The sequence below is a fragment of the Symphalangus syndactylus genome, chromosome 3 (genome assembly GCF_028878055.3).
Source record: "Symphalangus syndactylus isolate Jambi chromosome 3, NHGRI_mSymSyn1-v2.1_pri, whole genome shotgun sequence".
NCBI classification, from domain to species: Eukaryota; Metazoa; Chordata; class Mammalia; order Primates; family Hylobatidae; genus Symphalangus; species Symphalangus syndactylus.
Window position 1 is genome coordinate 145,920,513 of NC_072425.2, and position 17,589 is coordinate 145,938,101.

Below are 17,589 nucleotides of genomic sequence, written 5' to 3' on the forward strand. Positions count from 1 at the left end.
AGCAACGTTTGATCCTTCAGTATTTCAGGTAACAACCTAAACAGGGTTTCAGTGCCAGAGAATGTTTCCAGGGCTCAGGCCTGCAGGAAATGACATGCAGCTGGCCAGGTGACAGAGCAGTCTAGGCATTCTGTGTTTCTCAATCAGGACAGATAAGTAAGTGGGGGTTCCTGGGGGACCCTATACCTGGGAAGGAGGGTAACTGTGAATTCAAGGAAGGCTTACTCATAAAGAAGAAGAAGGGTTGAAGGATAGTATCCCTAAGGTGATGTTTCCCAGGGCCAGAAGCTCATAGAACTTTCTGGAGGGAGCAGGTCATCGGCCTTAGCATGAGCCACGGAGCATCAGTGTCTGCTGGCCGTTGTGTGGTCAGTGCTGTGGGTCAGCCTTTGGGCTGCAGCCAGATAAACCCAGATCCAAAACCTCACTTGGCCACATGCTACGTGAGCTTCATTCTTCTCTTCTGAAAAATGGGGGGATAATAATGGTATTTATCTAACCATGTTGTGAGGATTAAATCAGCTAATGGATAAAAATTTTCTAGTGCAGTGCCTGGCTTCTGAGTGCTCAGAAATGTAGTCTGTTATTGTTAATTAAAGAGGTCTTTCCTAACTGCATGAGAGTCTTAAAGCACGTTAAATGGGTTTTGAGGGAACTATCAGACACCTGCATTGCAGGTGTCTGGGTATCTCTTGGAAGTGTGGCAGGTACCCCACAAACATGTTATGCCTTTGAAGAGCTTTGGGGCCACTAACATCCGCTCCATTTCAATTTCTTAGAGGACAGGGAATAATGGAATCTAATTTTCTAATGGCGGGCCTACACAGCAATTTGTCATTTTAATAAGTGCTCAGATGGCTGCAGACTTCACGCTCAGACGGTAGGGGTGACCAATCAACAAATCAGACACATGCCGCCTTTTCCTTTCTGTCTGCTGCTAAAAGACCTCAAGATAAATGGAGACAGCAAGGAATGAAAGAAACAGCACAGGCTTGGGCCAGACCAGCAGGAATCCAAATATCAGCTCTGCCTGATATTTGGTGGCCTGGGTGTCACTTAACCTCTTTGGAAACCCGTTTTCTTATTTATCCATCCAATTATTCAGTAAGTACTTTTTGAATACATCTATGTGCCTGGCTGTGTTCTAAGTGCTTGGAATATCAGAGAACAAAACGAACATAAACTTATGCCCCTGCGGAGCTTACATTCTGATGGTGGGAGAGAGATTGTTTGAATTAAGCCTGATTCATAAGCAAACAATATAGTGTTTATATAGTCGGGATTCCAGTATCTAAAGCCAGTGAGTTGCTGTGGCGATAAAAGCCACAATCCACGTGTAATGCATGGGACATAGTAGGCATTTAATAAACTATTGTGAGTATTCTTTTTAAATTGCTCCCAGGTTTCTCAAACCCTTTAAACACTTAATGTGTAGTTTGCACCTAGATATTTTTCATTTATTCATTCAACAAACAGCTAGCGAGCATCTATCACATGCTAGACTCTGTACGAGGCACGAGGGATACAAAAGAACCTTATGAGAGAGTGAGGCCCCTGCCCTTGAGGATTTCACACCCTGACCCCTGGATAACAGAGCAGAAGCCTGGGAGAGCCCCGGGGTGGGGGTGGCCTTCCATCTTGTGTTCTAGTGAATCAGAACAGCCCACTTCACTGATGGTGTCTTTTTTAACTCAAAGCATCCCAGCTATGGCTGGCGATTCTAGGAATGCCATGAACCAGGACATGGAGATTGGAGTCACTCCCTGGGACCCCAAGAAGATTCCCAAACAGGCCCGCGATTATGTCCCCATTGCCACAGACCGTACGCGCCTGCTGGCCGAGGGCAAGAAGCCACGCCAGCGCTACATGGAGAAGAGTGGCAAGTGCAACGTGCACCACGGCAACGTCCAGGAGACCTACCGGTACCTGAGTGACCTCTTCACCACCCTGGTGGACCTCAAGTGGCGCTTCAACCTGCTCGTCTTCACCATGGTTTACACGGTCACCTGGCTGTTCTTCGGCTTCATTTGGTGGCTCATTGCTTATATCCGGGGTGACCTGGACCATGTTGGTGACCAAGAGTGGATTCCTTGTGTTGAAAACCTCAGTGGCTTCGTGTCCGCTTTCCTGTTCTCCATTGAGACCGAAACAACCATTGGGTATGGCTTCCGAGTCATCACAGAGAAGTGTCCGGAGGGGATTATACTCCTCTTGGTCCAGGCCATCCTGGGCTCCATTGTCAATGCCTTCATGGTGGGGTGCATGTTTGTCAAGATCAGCCAGCCCAAGAAGAGAGCAGAGACCCTCATGTTTTCCAACAATGCAGTCATCTCCATGCGGGACGAGAAGCTGTGCCTCATGTTCCGGGTGGGCGACCTCCGCAACTCCCACATCGTGGAGGCCTCCATCCGGGCCAAGCTCATCAAGTCCCGGCAGACAAAAGAGGGGGAGTTCATCCCCCTGAACCAGACAGACATCAATGTGGGCTTCGACACAGGCGATGACCGCCTCTTCCTGGTGTCTCCTCTGATCATCTCCCATGAGATCAACGAGAAGAGCCCTTTCTGGGAGATGTCTCAGGCTCAGCTGCATCAGGAAGAGTTTGAAGTTGTGGTCATTCTAGAAGGGATGGTGGAAGCCACAGGTAAGGCGCTTTGTCCTCCTCAGCCACAGATGGCCCTGCTTATACTTCAGACTTAGGCCACTGTGACTCCAGAAGATGCAGGTCTGTGCCTGAGAGTCCTGGGGTGGCACAGGCAACACATTCAATCCCTAAATTGTGGTTTGAGGGGTACTGGTACTCAAGATTGAGTAATAGCAATAGGTAACACTGACAGGAGCTTCCCTACTTTCAGGCACCGTCCTAAACAATAAACATCTATCATCTGGCCAAATGTCCTCCCACGCCCTATGAGATAGTGGGGTGTTGTTGTTGTTGTTGTTTTGCTTGTTTGTTTGTTTTTGATGTGGGGTCTTGCTCTGTCACCCAGGCTAGAGTGCAGTGGCCCGATCTTGGCTCACTGCAACCTCCACCTCCCGGATTCAAGCGATTCTCCCGCCTCAGCCTCCGGAGTAGCTGGGATTACAGGTGCCCGCCACTGTGCCTGGCTAATTTTTGTATTTTTAGTAGAGACGGGGTTTCATCATGTTGGCCAGGTTGGTGTTGAACTCCCGACCTTGTGATCCACCTGCCTTGGCCTCCCAAAGTGCTGGGATTACACGCGTGAGCCACAGTGCCCAGCCAAGATAGTTTTTATTAAGGTACAGATAAAGAAACAGGGACAGAGACAAGCTAAATTATTTGCCCAAGAGCAAGCACTTTCTAGTGATAGAGCCAGGATGGAAATTGAGGCAGGTGACACCAGAGCCAGCACTTGTTTCCAACAGGACAAACTGCCCCTTCTTGGAACAAGTGTTCTACCCAGAAGAGCTCGCTGGTCAGATGGCTCTGGTAATCACAGGGTGAAACAAAAGCGAACTGGTTTCTTTACAGTGGACTTCTCGCTGTCCTTACCCACTGAGTCTCATCGCTGGGAAAGGAGGGGATGCAGAATTTCCTAAACTCAAAAGGTTCTCACCAACCCTTTACTTGGAGAGACCTTTGCTGCAGGGGAAGGGCTTTTGTTGCTGGGTCCCCTCTGGAGCAACCAGCCCTCAGCATTCTTGCAGAAGTTTGGCTTAGTGAACCCAGGGCAGGCAAGGTTCCTTTCTCACAAAAAAACAGTGCATTCATGCTGAGGCATCGACATCCATGTATGCCCAAGAAAATGCCCTTTATGCAGCCAGCATGGCACCTCCCTCCTCACTCACCGGCAGCTGGTAGCCAAGGACCCCCCAATTCCTCAGCCACTCAGCCATGGCAGACCTCTGTGAGGTGGCTCCAGGGAGTCCAAAGCCTGGGACCGCCTGAACTCTGGTAGAGGACCCTAGTCCCCACCCCACTCCCAGCGAAACCCAACATCCTGCGTATTTCATTTTTTCCTCGTGCTTTCCTTTCTCTCTCTCTTTTTTTTTTTCAACCAGGTACAATGAGCAGCTTGTCAGGCCCTAAGGATGGGTTCTAGAAATTCAGTCGCGCTCAGAATGATGCATGCCTATTTTTCTAATTCTTGCAAATGACAGTGTAGGGCTGGCTTAGTCTCATTTTACAGATGTCGAAGCTGAACCTAAAAAGCATTATATAGACAGTGAGTGTTCATATTCAGCTCTTCCACTTACAAATCTGGAGCTTCTCTCATCTCTCTGCCCCCCTAAAATACTAGGGGCCTGTCAGAAAGATGGCCAAGCACACCTCCCAGCCCCCAGGAAGCTAGCTGCTGGGCAGGGGACTCAGACCCAGACTCCACAAGCCTTCCCATTTTGAAGTCGGTGGAACCAGGAGAGGGCAATGACAAGCTCCAGGGACTGGTGCCAGAGGGGGCTGCTCGGCCATCTGCTGGGGGCTGGAGCCTGGCAGGCAGCATATGGTGGCAGGCGGGCATCCCGGTGGCTGAGGACAGTCAGGACTCAGGAAGCTTCCCCCACAGAGCTAGGGGCTTGTAGGTCACCCTGCCCTTGGCTCCGGGGTCAGAATCAGGACACAGGCTGCATTTCAGGGGAAGAGCTCCACTCTGAAGCCACAAAAAAGGGATTGGGTGAGAGACATGGGGTCAAATCATAGCATGCCTGACCACTCTCCAAGGCCATCCTCACTCCCCAGCCACGCAGTGGGGAGAGGCTCATAGTGGAGGGAGCCAGTGCTATCAGCCCTGCTGCACCCCCAACCACGCCTCCCTCAAAGTCAGGGGCCCATCGTTCACTTGTTCTCACGGTTTGGCCTCCTTCCCCTCCCACAACCTGGGCTATGCTTGCTCTGTCCCACAAACTGTAGGGGAGATCCAGGGAGATAGGGCAGGAGACCCTGGCCCACAGCTGTCCTGGATGTGGATGGTTTGGTTGTCAGGCACATGCAGCCAGGTATGGGCTGGGAATCCATGCCTCAGCTTAAGTAGCACAACTCTGGCATATCCTGCCTGAGCGGGTTTGAGCAAGCTGCTTACCTTGTCAGCAAAGTGAGGAAAATCAGTCTCTTAGAGCTGTTGGGAGGATTCAAGAGGAAAAGGAGCACCCTGTGCTGATCACTATACCTGACACCTGGGGAATCCTTTCCAAATGTATTGAGCAATGACAGGGACACAGCAGGATCTACAGGGCAGCCGCTGCCACACCCCATGAGAAGCAGGAGGAACCCAAAGGGGAAAGTTCCTGCCCATACCTTTCCCAAGGCCCTGGGAGCCTGCAGATGTCTGGCATGGTCTAGGCTGCTCAGGGCCCGGTTTGGCCCTCTCTGCCAAGGCTGTGGGGACACCAAGGGTGAGGACTGAAGGGAGAGACCCAGCCCAGGCAGGCATCACTGAGAGCAGAGAGCAGGCTGTGAGCCAACCTGTGTGAGTGCGCTGGGGCTGAGAAGCAGCCTTGGACCTGGGTCTGCTTTGTATGAGCCCCTCCCAGAGAAAGCCCAAAGTGGGAGCTGGAGATGGTTGCCTTCAGCACCCAACCAGCACAGTTAATGCCTTCCTTGGCCAGAAGATTAAATATCAGAAAGCTGCTTTCCTGTGACCCTAAGCACAGAGGCCTCCTCATCCATAAACAAAGCTGCCCTCCTCTCTGGAGAGAAAGCGACACCTAAAAATAGCATAGGCATGGCACGGGCTGAGTAGACAGGGAAACGAGGCATTGGAGCAGCCTCAAATCAAGAAGCCAAGCTCTGTGTGTGTGTCTGCTCCTCTTCCTGTGTGTATGTGTGTGTGTATGTGAGTGTGAAGCCCTCTCTCCATATGTGTCTACCCAAAACAATCCCCATATGTTCCAAATGCCTGTCAGCTTCTCCGTGTTCATTCACGCTGAATTTACCTTTGCCCTTTCCTGCCTCTTTTCCCATCTTAATCTTCTAGACCTGAATGCTGTTTTCAGGAACCAAGTCCCTGCCTTCAACTATTCCAACATCTATTCACTCCAATCTCTAGGAAATGACTTTCAGAATCTTGCATGTTGATTTCTAATTTTCTGCCACCACCATGCCTTGAACTCCTCCAGGGCAAGGACTGTGTCTTATTCAGCTTTACATCTCCACTATGCTTAGCACAAAGTATATGTTCATGAAATGTTTGATGAGTGATTGGATGGATGGAGGAATGCATGAATGTATGGATGATTGGATGGATGGATGGATGGATGGATGGATGGATGGATGGATGGATGATTGCATGGATGGATGACTGGGTAGATGAGTGTATGGATGGATGATAGGATAGATGGATAGATAATTGGAAGGATAGATGAATAAATAATTGGGTGGATAGATGGATGATGAATGATTGGATGGATGGATGGATGGATGATTGGATGGATGGATGGATGGATGGATGATTGGATGGATGGATGGATGGATGGATGATTGGATGGATGGATGGATGGACAGATGAATGGATGGGTGGATGGCTATATCTTTGCCCTTTCCTGCCTTTTTTTCCGTATCTGGATGGATAGATAATTGGATGGATGGATGGAGGGATGGATGGATGGATGGATGGATATATCTTTGCCCTTTCCTGCCTTTTTTTCCATATCTGGATGGATGGAGGGATGGATGGATGGATGGAGGGATGGATGGATATATCTTTGCCCTTTCCTGCCTTTTTTTCCATATCTGGATGGATGGATGGATGGATGGATGGATGGATGGATGGATGGATATATCTTTGCCCTTTCCTGCCTTTTTTTCCATATCTGGATGGATGGAGGGATGGATGGATGGATGGATGGATGGATGGATGGATGAATGGATGAATGGATAGATGGATGGATGATTGCATCATAATGCATGTAACTTCCGTTTCCCCAGGCATGACCTGCCAAGCCCGGAGCTCCTACATGGATACAGAGGTGCTCTGGGGCCACCGATTCACACCAGTCCTCACCTTGGAAAAGGGCTTCTATGAGGTGGACTACAACACCTTCCACGACACCTATGAGACCAACACACCCAGCTGCTGTGCCAAGGAGCTGGCAGAAATGAAGCGGGAAGGCCGGCTCCTCCAGTACCTCCCCAGCCCCCCACTGCTGGAGGGCTGTGCTGAGGCAGAGCTGGATGCAGAGGCTGAGCAGAAGGAAGAGGATGAGCCCAAGGGGCTGGGTGGGTCCAAGGGGGCCAGGGGCTCGGTGTGAGGGCTGCAGCCTCCCTAAGACCTCCTGTCACTGGCTTCAGTGAACACAGACACTGCAAAGCCTGGGACCAGGGGAGGGGAATTGTTGAGTGTCCTGTCTGGGCGCTCAGGAGCCATCAAGGCTGGGGGGAGGAACCATAAACCCAGGCCTCATGGCTCCCAGCACAGGGCCTCCCTGAGCCAGTGGCATCCTGCCTGGGCCTCCCATGGCAGTGCTGCCTCTTGTGGGTGCTGGCTAAGGGCCAGGCCAGTATGAATTTCCTCGTGGTGAATGTTACGGGGTGGCATCTGTTCTCTCCCTGCCCTGGGTCTTCCTTTCTTGGGTCTTACAGACCCCTCCAGGGGCTAACACCTAGAGGGAACCATCACCTTGTCCCCTCATTCCTTCCACCCTGAGGCTTGCTGTGGATTCAGAGAGGAGTCTTACCTGATGGGAACTCAAACCTCTAGTCTGGGATGAGCTCACAGAGCCCTCATGGGTTAAGATGCATCCATGTCACATAGGCAATTCCGTTTAAATCAGATACCCATGACCCATTACTGAGAGCTACAGAGCGCACAGCCCTTGGTGTTCTCTGCTGTTCTCTGCCAAGTGTGTGTGTTTTTCCTCTGCTGTGTTCTGTGTGTCCAATGTAGCCTATTGGAAAATCGGTCTCATTAGAGTGACTCTTAGAAGGTGGCCTGGGACTAGACAGCCCCTCTGAGCACATGCATAGTGGCATCAGCAGCTTCCCGGCCTACTCCCAATCACACTGTGCCCTGCACCTCCCACCAAGGGGGAACCCCAGCAGCTGGGGCTTTTCTAGTGCTTTTTGGCCCAAGAATCTCAGAGTGCATCTAATCATCACAGTAGTTTTTTTGTTTTGTTTTGTTTTGTTATTTTCACAATCTCAGTGAGCCTGTGGTATGACCTGGGGAGAAAGCTGAGTGTCAGGGGACACAATGAGCCAGTTGGCCCTGAAACAGGAATGGGGCAAAGAGAAAGGAGAGCCAGGAGCATTTAAAAATCAGCATCTGGGCCAGGCACGGTGGCTCACGCCTGTAATCCCAGCACTTTGGGAGGCCAAGGCGGGCGGATCATGAGGTCAGGAGATGGAGACCATCCTGGCTAACACGGTGAAACCCCGTCTCTACTAAAAACACAAAAAATTAGCCGGGCGTGGTGGCAGGTGCCTGTAGTCCCAGCTACTCAGGAGGCTGAGGCAGGAGAATGGCGTGAACCCGGGAAGCGGAGGTTGCAGTGAGCCGAGATCGCACCACTGCACTCCAGCCTGGGTGACAGAGCGAGACTCAGTCTAAAAAAAAAAAAAAATCAGCATCTGCCCCAATTGTGGCCGAGACACTCTGACCTCAGGGCTCAGCACCTTTGCCATCAAGGCAGATGATGGGATGTGAATCAAAAGTGACAGGTGACTGCAGTGGCACCTTCACTATCAAGCTCAGCCTGGACCAAGCTCCCAGCCCAGTGCTGAAAAGCCCCTGAGCCTCCCTCCACAGGCAGAGTTACAAGGGAGAGGGCTGGGCAGGAAGGGCAGGGAGGATGCCTGGGGAAGGCGAAGGGAGTGGCTGCCCCTCCCAGGCTGGAAACAAGAGGGCAAGGGGAGTCAGCAGGAGAATTCGGGGGCAGGGTGACTCTTAAGAGAAAAAGAGCAGAGAAGAGCCTGAAAATCAGCAACTTCCAGGGCTTTCCTGATCTGGAGGCCCAAGAGCAAGGGTGGAGGGGGGCAGATTGTCAGGTCCCGAAATGCGTGTTCACACACGCAGGCTTCGGGTTAGCTGGCCTGACATGGAGAGAGAGTGCCAGTGTTCCCAGGCCACAGAATTATGGAGGCCTCACCCACAGTCTTCACAGCTCTCAACTAGCCTTTGAGAATGGAAGCCTTTTCCTGCCCTGGATATGGCACTTCTTCCTGGGAGAGGAGCAGAGCCACAGAGAGGTAGGAAGTTGAGGCAGAGCAAAGGGAAGGCTTCAGAGCTCAGGCCTGGTTCATCTCAGATGCGTTTTCTAGGCCTGGGGCTGGAAGGAAGAGGAGTGGGGCAGCCTGGGACGGGAACTGCCTCTGTGGGCTGCCCACTCCCAGGAAGGGGCTCCGTAAGCTTTGCTCCTGGGCTGGATCTTGAGAGGTGGGCAGGGTGCCATGGCCAAATGAGGTCTTCCCACCAGTGGCAGGGCATGGAGTTGTGGTCCCAGGCCTTGGAGGGAATGGGGAATGGGCTGGAAGCAGACAGTGCCCCAGCAGGGGAGCTGCATGCCCCCAGGATTCTTGGACAGGCAGCCCATCACTAAGGTTGGGTGCCCTTCGGCGGAGCTACAGTTGGAACCCTCCAGCCAAGGCCAGCATCTCGCCTGGGGCTCCCTGGACCCCAGGGTTACTAACAGCAAAACCATTCCACACCCCCTTGCCAGATCTAAGCCTGTCTTAGGACTAGTCAGTGTCCCCAGGTTAGAGCCCATGGGGGTCAACTAAGCGACGGAGGGAAGGTGAAGGCGAAGCCGGCCTTGCACCCAGACAGCGCCTGGCTCCTCCCCACAGCTGCCTTCATTTATGACTCTGAAACATCCCCCACCTGACCAAGGGAGCCACTCTCCAGTTCTCTCACCCCACCAGGGCCCTCCGTGAGCCAGGACCAGGTCACATCTCTCAGCCGAGTCTAAAAGCTCTGGGTAGGGGAGAGGAAGCGTGCAGAGGGTCCTCTGCCAAAGCTCCCTGCCTGGCCTGAGCCCAGGCATACTGGGATTAGTGCAACACCGCCCCGGTGTGCCTCCTCTGCCTTCTACCATGCCAATTTAAAAGCAAGAAGACCCCCCCCTTCACATCCTGAGGAAATCCCCTTCCTGGTGACCAGTTAATGCAATGAAAGTTTGAAAAGTTCTTCATTTTCTAGAAGTTCTTGAATAAACATGGACTTACTAAATGCAGAGTCTGATGATGGACAGGGTTTCAAGGGGTCACTTTCAAAACATTTAATTAATTTATTTATGTAGAGACAGGGTCTCGCTCTGTCACCCAGGCTGGAGTGCAGTGGTACAACCTCAGCTCACGGCAACCTCTGCCACCTCCCAGGTTCAAGCGATTCTCATGCTTCAACCTCCCGAGTAGCTGGGATTACAGGCATGAGCCACCACGCCCGGCCATTTTCAAAACACTGCTCCTGCATACAAACCACTCAGAGACCACAGCCCTTGGTTCTGTGATGGCTCTGAGCCCACGCCATCACATCTATTGGACCCTAGAGAGCTGAGCTCTGCTTTAAGATGGGGTCATGCAGTCATGCACTGGTCATTCCCGCAGTCCTGAGTATCTCCAAAATCCCAAAGTGATGTTTCACTTTTGGACCCTGAAAGTTTGGAGAGCTGGTGTCTTGCCTTAATTTAAGCTCCCTGAGAATGTCCCCTGTAGGGAGAAGCCTCCAGGAACTCAGAAGAGAACTCGTTCCCACTCGTTTTCCTTGCTCCACCAATCTGACACTTGTCAGATGCCACCACTGCCTGAAGGATCCTGTCCCCAGGCCAGGGCAGAATGGGCATTGCCCGTGACTCTCCCCTTCAGACTCCCTCCCACCGGCCTGCTGTGTAGTCAGAGAACCCACCGCCCATGGCCTCCTGCTGTTGCTTTGCGGTTGAGGTCTTGGCTTGAGCAGTTACCTTGCTGGAGAAGAGGAGCCCCTGCCTTCTGGGGAGCAGTGTCCCCGCTCGTGGTCTGTAACAGTGGGGTGCGTTTTTCACACCCCTTATCTCATGGCTTGCTTCTAGCCCCCATCAATCCTGTGCCTCATGTGAGGTGAGCCCCAGAGAAACTTAAATTGCTTGTACTGAAGTTGCCAAAAACCAAAAGTTGCCCATTGTCATTTTTAAGACTGTGCCCTGAACACACCTCTGCCCGTGCGCCATGGAGCACGTGTTAGGTGTCTGCCGTGGGTCAGGCACTTGATTCTCAAAACACTGCCGAGAAGCTCTTACCAACGTGACAGTTGAGGCTCAGAGAGGTTCATGAGCTTGCTCAAGGCCACGGTAGTAATAAGAGTCATGGCCTTGGTACCAAGCGCCTCCCAAACAAACAGCCGGGGCCGTGATCCTGCCTAAACTCTCGTGTTCACAGCACCACGCTGGGCCCAGGCAACAGAGATAAGGAGAGCCCTGACTCTTGGGATGGCGTCACACTGATTCACGTGCTGTGCCGTGGAGCCCTGGCTTCCGTCCATGATGTGCCCCTGTGGCAGGATAATTGGGAAACAACCTTTTTCTGACTCCCGGAGAACTAATGAGCTGCAAAAAGAGATTAGACAGGGAAGAATTGCTTTCGGGGAGAAGCCACTTACTCGGCTCGCCTTGGTTTTTGCTAACAACGTCTCCTTAAACTGCTGTCAAATCTTTTTCTCTCTGTGTAGGATTCATCAATCTTCGTATGAAAACACCACTGCACTGTTAAAAATTCACACAATAAAACGGACTTGACCTTGCAGAGAACTCTTTCTCATTTTAAACGGACGGCCACTAGTTGCCCGTTTAAACTCATTGTCAGTTGTAGAAACCTTGTCGTTCTTGGTTTTGTTAGCCTAAAAATGTAGTATCAACATCTAGACTGGTTTCAAGGTGGGAGAATGGGCAGAGGTGGGGAGGAGAGAGCCGGATGGGGGCAGCTGCACCAGGTGTTTGCACGCAGAGCTGGCGGCAGATGCCGAAGCTATGGGCGCCATGGGTTATCACACTAAGTCATTCAAGCCACCCCCAAATAACTTCTGTAGGTTCTTTAATGTCAAATATTCAGAACCCACATTACCTATGTAACGAGTAACTTTAAAAATATCTACTTTAGGGGGCCCATGGACTAGCATTCTGCTGTCAGGACATACATTTGCAAAAGGATCATTCTTGCTGAACAGTGGGAAAGAGGCAGAGGAGGCTGTGATATCTAACGTTGGCAAAGGATCTCAGGATCTTTCGAGAGCAGTCCCAAAGTTTCTGTTGAAAATGTCATTAGCAGTAGAGGATGTAAGATTGGCTTATCTTCTGCTCTGGTCACCCAGTGGCAATATTGAAGAGCCGAGATTTACTGAAAACCCCTCACGTACACCATCCAGAAAGGATAAAGTGGCTCACCAGGGCTCTGATTCAAAATGAGAAGCAGTATTTCCAGTTGGGAAAGGCAGCACAGCTCGGATGTGTGGGGGGGGGCATTTCCCACATCTGGCCCCATGGCCCACCCACGGTAACTGGGCATCAGCAAATCTGTGTGTGGGACTTGGGCCAAAAGCACATGCTAAGCCTCAAAATCAGTCATGAACAAAACTACCTGGTGACTCTGAGGGTGAATTGCCTTCAGGGTGGGAAAGACCCACACAAAGGCCGGGAGCTCTGGGGATGGCCCTTGCCCGGGGATTGCACTACAGTTACTGTTCAGTGTCAGAATGGAGACATGAGGTCAGGAGAAACGATGAATCTGTGAATTTGCACATTTGTCAGTCAAGCTCAGATTGCAATTCAAGAAAGGAGAACTAGACGCATAATCTAATAAAAGCAACAATCTGAATGTTACCCTTAGAAAACCCACTCGGGCCCGGCCAGGCGCAGTGGCTCATGCCTGTAATCCCAGCATTTTGGGAGGCCGAGGTGGGCGGATCACAAGGTCAGGAGATCGAGACCATCCTGGCTAACACAGTGAAACCCCGTCGCTACTAAAAATACAAACAAAATTAGCCGGGTGTGGTGGCGGTCGCCTGTAGTCCCAGCTACTCAGGAGGCTGAGGCAGGAGAATGGCGTGAACCCGGGAGGTGGAGTTTGCAGTGAGCCGAGATCGCATCACTGTACTCCAGCCTGGATGATGGAGCGAGACTCCGTCTCAAAAAAAAAAAAAAAAAAGAAGAAATGAAAAGAAAACCCACCCAGGCCCAGAAGATGCGCTCTGCCGGTTCCAGTCAGAAGACCAACGCCAACGCAGGCACAGCAGATGTCTCCTCAGGCCTTGTTAGATCCTAGCAATAAAGCGTGCTGACTTTCTTATGGTAAATAAATGTCTAGGAAGGAGTTTTGGAAACAGAAACGTTGCTGACTTTTTCTTTAAGTGAGTATTTACGTTGACTCAGAAGCTGCTATTCAAATAACCTTGGCTCACTTGGTAGAGGCAAAAATCCTAAATCCCAGAGGAGAAATTACTGAGAATTGGGCACATTAGCATAAAGTTTGAGCTTCATTTTTCTACCAAGTGAGCGAAAGTGTAAGTGGAGCGATCCTCGGCTGCGCTGGGTGAGGCTGCAGCAGTGAGCGAGGACGAGGTGACGTGTAGGTTCACTGAGAACTCGTGTGTGTGCCCACAGGATGCCACATTCCAAATCACCTCTTTTTTTTTTTTTTTAGACAGAGTCTTGCTCTGTTGCCCAGGCTGGAGTGCAGTGGCACAATCTCAGCTCACTGCAACCCCTGCCTCCTAAGTTCAAGCAATTCTCCTGCCTCAGCCTCCCAAGTAGCTGGGATTATAGGCGCCCACCACCACGCCCAGCTAACTTTTTGTATTTTTAGTAGACATGGGGTTTCCCCATGTTGGCCAGGCTGGTCTTGAGCTCCTGACCTCAGGTGATCCACCCACCTTGGCCTCCCAAAGTGCTAGGATTACAGGCGTAAGCCACCACACCCAGCCCCCAAATCACCTCTTAAATAAACATGCTCACGGAAGAGACTGCAGCCAGCCCTGTGTGATCTGAAGCGTCCAGGCAGTAACCGTTTCCTCGCCTCACCATGTAGTTACCCGGGGAAGTGGGAAGGCATGACCACTCAGGAATGCACCCACCTTCTCGCTCCCTATGGAGGAGAACCCGCTTGCTCTGGTTCACGGGAACAGCTAAGAAAGGGGGAAAAGCATTTACTGAACCCAGACTATGCCCTGATGGATGAGAATGTGGCTGTTTAATATCCTGGTGTCTTTCCCATTTAGTAAATGCACTGGGAGAGGCTTCACACTCCTCCTCTTCAGATGAAGCACCCCATGGACACACCCTGTCTTCGAATATAAGATAAAATCCTGCAGGGAAGCTGCCCCTGTTTAGGTCTCCCAGAACCCCACAGGAGCAACAATACCTGGGCATTAGTCCAGGAGGTGATCGTCCTGATCATTCCCTTTGGAATCGGTGGAGCTTTGCAGGGCATTCCAACAACCATCTCATTGTGATAAAGGATTAAAATGACATCTCAGAAGACACAGAGCCAACTCCACACAACATCCAAAGGGTCTCAGACTTTTCATTACTTCCATTTTCCCACACATCCATTATTCAGCAAATATTTAGTGAGCACCTACTACGTGCTCAGAGCAGGAACAGGCACCACACACTCAGTGGTGATAAGACTGTCTTAGTCCACTGGGGCTGCATTACAAAAATACCTTAGAGTGGGTAATGTATAAAGAATAGAGACTTCCTGCTCACAGTTCTGAAGGCTGGGAAGTCCAAGATCAAGATCAGGCCGCCAGCAGATCGGGTGTCTGGTGAGGGCCTGTTCCTCACAGACGGTGCCTTACATGTGTCCTCACTTGGTGGAAGGGGCCAACAGGCTCCCTGAAGCCTCTTTCATAAGGGCACTCATCCATCACGAGGGTCCTCTCCCATGACCTCATCACTGCACAAAGGCCCCGCCTCCTAATATCGTTACCTAAGGGGTTAGGTTTCAACAAAGGAATTTTAAGGGGACATAAGTATTTAGACCATAGCAGAGACAATATGATCTCTTGCCCTCATGAAATTTTCTGTCTGGTGGGGAGGGGGAGAGACAGAGACAGAAAAAATACACAAATCAAAGAATTGCAGTTCGCAATAGGGGCTATGAGGGAAACTAACGGGGCTGAGGTCAGGAACAGCAGGGCTGCCCCTGGGGAGGCCACAGGGACTGAGGCTCTGAGGGGGGCCTGGAAGCTGGGCCTTGAAAGAGGAACAGGAATGAGCTCCTCCAGCAAGGGCTCTGGGGGATCAGCCGTGTGTAAAGGTCCTGGGGTGGAAGGCGCAGCTGTATCCAAAGAACTGAAAAAAGCCCAGGGAAGCAGCCCTTGGGGAAGGGGAGTGGGGAGTCAGCCCATGCCTGGCTGGGAGCTAAGGCTGAGTTCAGATCTCATGCCAAGTTCAGGGGAAAGCACACCAGGGGGCTTATCCGGGGTGACCCGCTGTGAGTCCAACCTGAGATGGTGTGATCCTTCCTTTCTCCTGTAGGTCACGGGTCATCAGCCACATTGGGGCATGGTCTGACAGCTCTATCTGGCTGTCCTTAACCCTGTCCTTTAAGGTCTAAAAGCCACAGGTCAGTCTAAGTTCTTTTCCTAAGTATTTCCAAGTTGTAAACCCAGGAGTATTTCTGAGCCATCCTGGACAAATCCCTCCTAAGTATTATCGTACATGCCTTCTGTGTCAGAAGCTGGTCAGACTGTTCGAGGACCCTTCCCAGTGCCAGGGTCCACGGCCCATATCACTTGCTCCATTTCTCACCTACCTGCACCTGGGGAATGAGCTTAGCCACCTGCCTACATGGGGTGCCAGGCGGCATGTAGACTCCTTACCAACGTGGAGAAGGCTTCCAGCTCACAGCCCTGACCTTGAGAGCTGGTTCCACATCCATTTCAAATAGGCAGCATCTGAAAGAGAAAAGCTCTTTTCAAGGTCCTTAAAGTGTTCATCTTAAAAGGGAAATTGCATTTCGCAAGGCACTGCTCATGCATCTGACATTTGTACATCTGGAAAACTGGGATTGCTTTATGTGGCGCCCAGTGAAATCCAGCTCCCCCTCTGCCTCCCACCCTCTCCCTTTCATGATCCTCTTCCCAGCTCCAATCCTGGACTCCCTGGGCCCTGGCCTCTGCCTGCAGCCCTCCTACCTTCTATGCATAATGGCCCATTTCCCAGCCATGTTAACCATCCTCCTCTGTGTATGAAGATCAGATTGTGGCCGGGTGCAGTGTCTCATGCATGTCATCCCAGCACTTTGGGAGACCAAGGCAGGCAGATCATGAGGTCAGGAGATCGAGACGATCCTGACCAACATGGTGAAACCCCGTCTCTACTAAAATACAAAAAATTAGCCAGGCGTGGTGGCTGGCCTGTAGTCCCAGCTACTCAGGAGGCTGAGGCAGGGTAACCACTTGAACCTGGAAGGTGGAGGTTGCAGTGAGCCGAGATAGCACCACTGCACTCCTAGATGACAGAACAAGACTCCGTCTCAAAAAAAAAAAGAAAAGAAATCAGATTGTTCCTTTTAAAAAACAAAAACCGGCAAACAGACAAAACCCTTTCAGGGTGGAGGGATTTGGGAGCTGATTCTTTTCATGTAGAATGAGGGTGTTCCTAGACGCCTTTCCAGGCCATCTTTGTCGGCTAGATGTACACTCAGCAAACATTTGCCAAGCCCCTTCTGTGTCCCGAGCACCCCGCCAGGACCTGGGGAAACCAAGCTGACTCAGTCCCTGACCTTTGGGAGCCTGCAGCCAAGTTGGAAGGAGGGTTCTGCAACTGATTGCTCTGATTCATTGCATAGAATACTTTTTGTTTGTTTAAAAACATCATTCTATTTTATAAAGACAAATGTCCACATTGTTGGACAAGAACCAAGAACCAGGTTCTTGGACAAGAGGCAAGAACAGGGTAAAAACACATGGACACATTCATTAAAAAAAAAAAAAAAATAGTGAAAGAAGAGACTAAACACGCAGGTGTTATCAACAAAAGCAATGATTTGCCCTCAAATCAGAGTTTATGATTCACACGTTTAAAATGTGCCATCAAAAGACAGTGCCAAATCCAGGCAAAACCTTCATCCTCTCCACAGCTAGGGCTTGCAGAGTGCGCTCTGTAGGGGACTTCCCCTGAATCTCGGGACCCAGCCGTGCCCAGCACCCTGCCCGGGGCCTTCCTCACCCACTGTGCGCAGAGGCCTGTCTGTGGAGAGCTATTCTGGGTTTCCTGAGGGTTTCCACTGGGCGCCTCCAGGCTGCAGCACAGGCATCCCTCTTTCTTAGGTTACAGTGAACACAGTTCCCAAGATTTCTTTCATGCTCCAAGTTTTAAAAAAAGAAACAGAAATGAAAAGGAATCACGGCCCTTCATCCTCCAACCTGAGAGAGGCCCCTGCGAACCTGAAAGAAACCCCTGTGGATCTGAGAGGCATCTGCCATCTCGCTCCTGTGCCCTCTGCCCCACCCTGCTGGCCCCCTGTGCCCTCTTAGCCACATTCCTGCCAGAGGCCAGCAGGGGACAGCACTTGCCAACTGGCCACGCTGGACAGTGGCTCCAAAGGGGCAAGAGAAGGCATGTGGGGGCCAGCTGGGTGAGAAGTGATGGCCATTTGGACTGAGGAGGCAGTGGAGCTACAGATATGTAGATGGATTTGACAGTTTAAGGGCAATAATTCGC

At 51.3% G+C, this 17,589-nt stretch overlaps 1 protein-coding gene across 1 annotated transcript in view; it reads left to right on the forward strand.

Moving 5' to 3' along the window:
- Nucleotides 1-10,131, forward strand: part of KCNJ5 (potassium inwardly rectifying channel subfamily J member 5) — a 28,245-nt gene extending 18,114 nt beyond the window's left edge. Inside the window, exons 2-3 of the mRNA XM_055270025.2 lie at nt 1,698-2,644; nt 6,884-10,131. Of these exons, the coding sequence (XP_055126000.1) occupies nt 1,708-2,644; nt 6,884-7,206 (1,260 nt within the window). The 5' untranslated portion in view covers nt 1,698-1,707 and the 3' untranslated portion in view covers nt 7,207-10,131. The remainder of the gene's footprint in view (nt 1-1,697; nt 2,645-6,883) is intronic.
- Nucleotides 10,132-17,589: the final 7,458 nt, after the last annotated feature.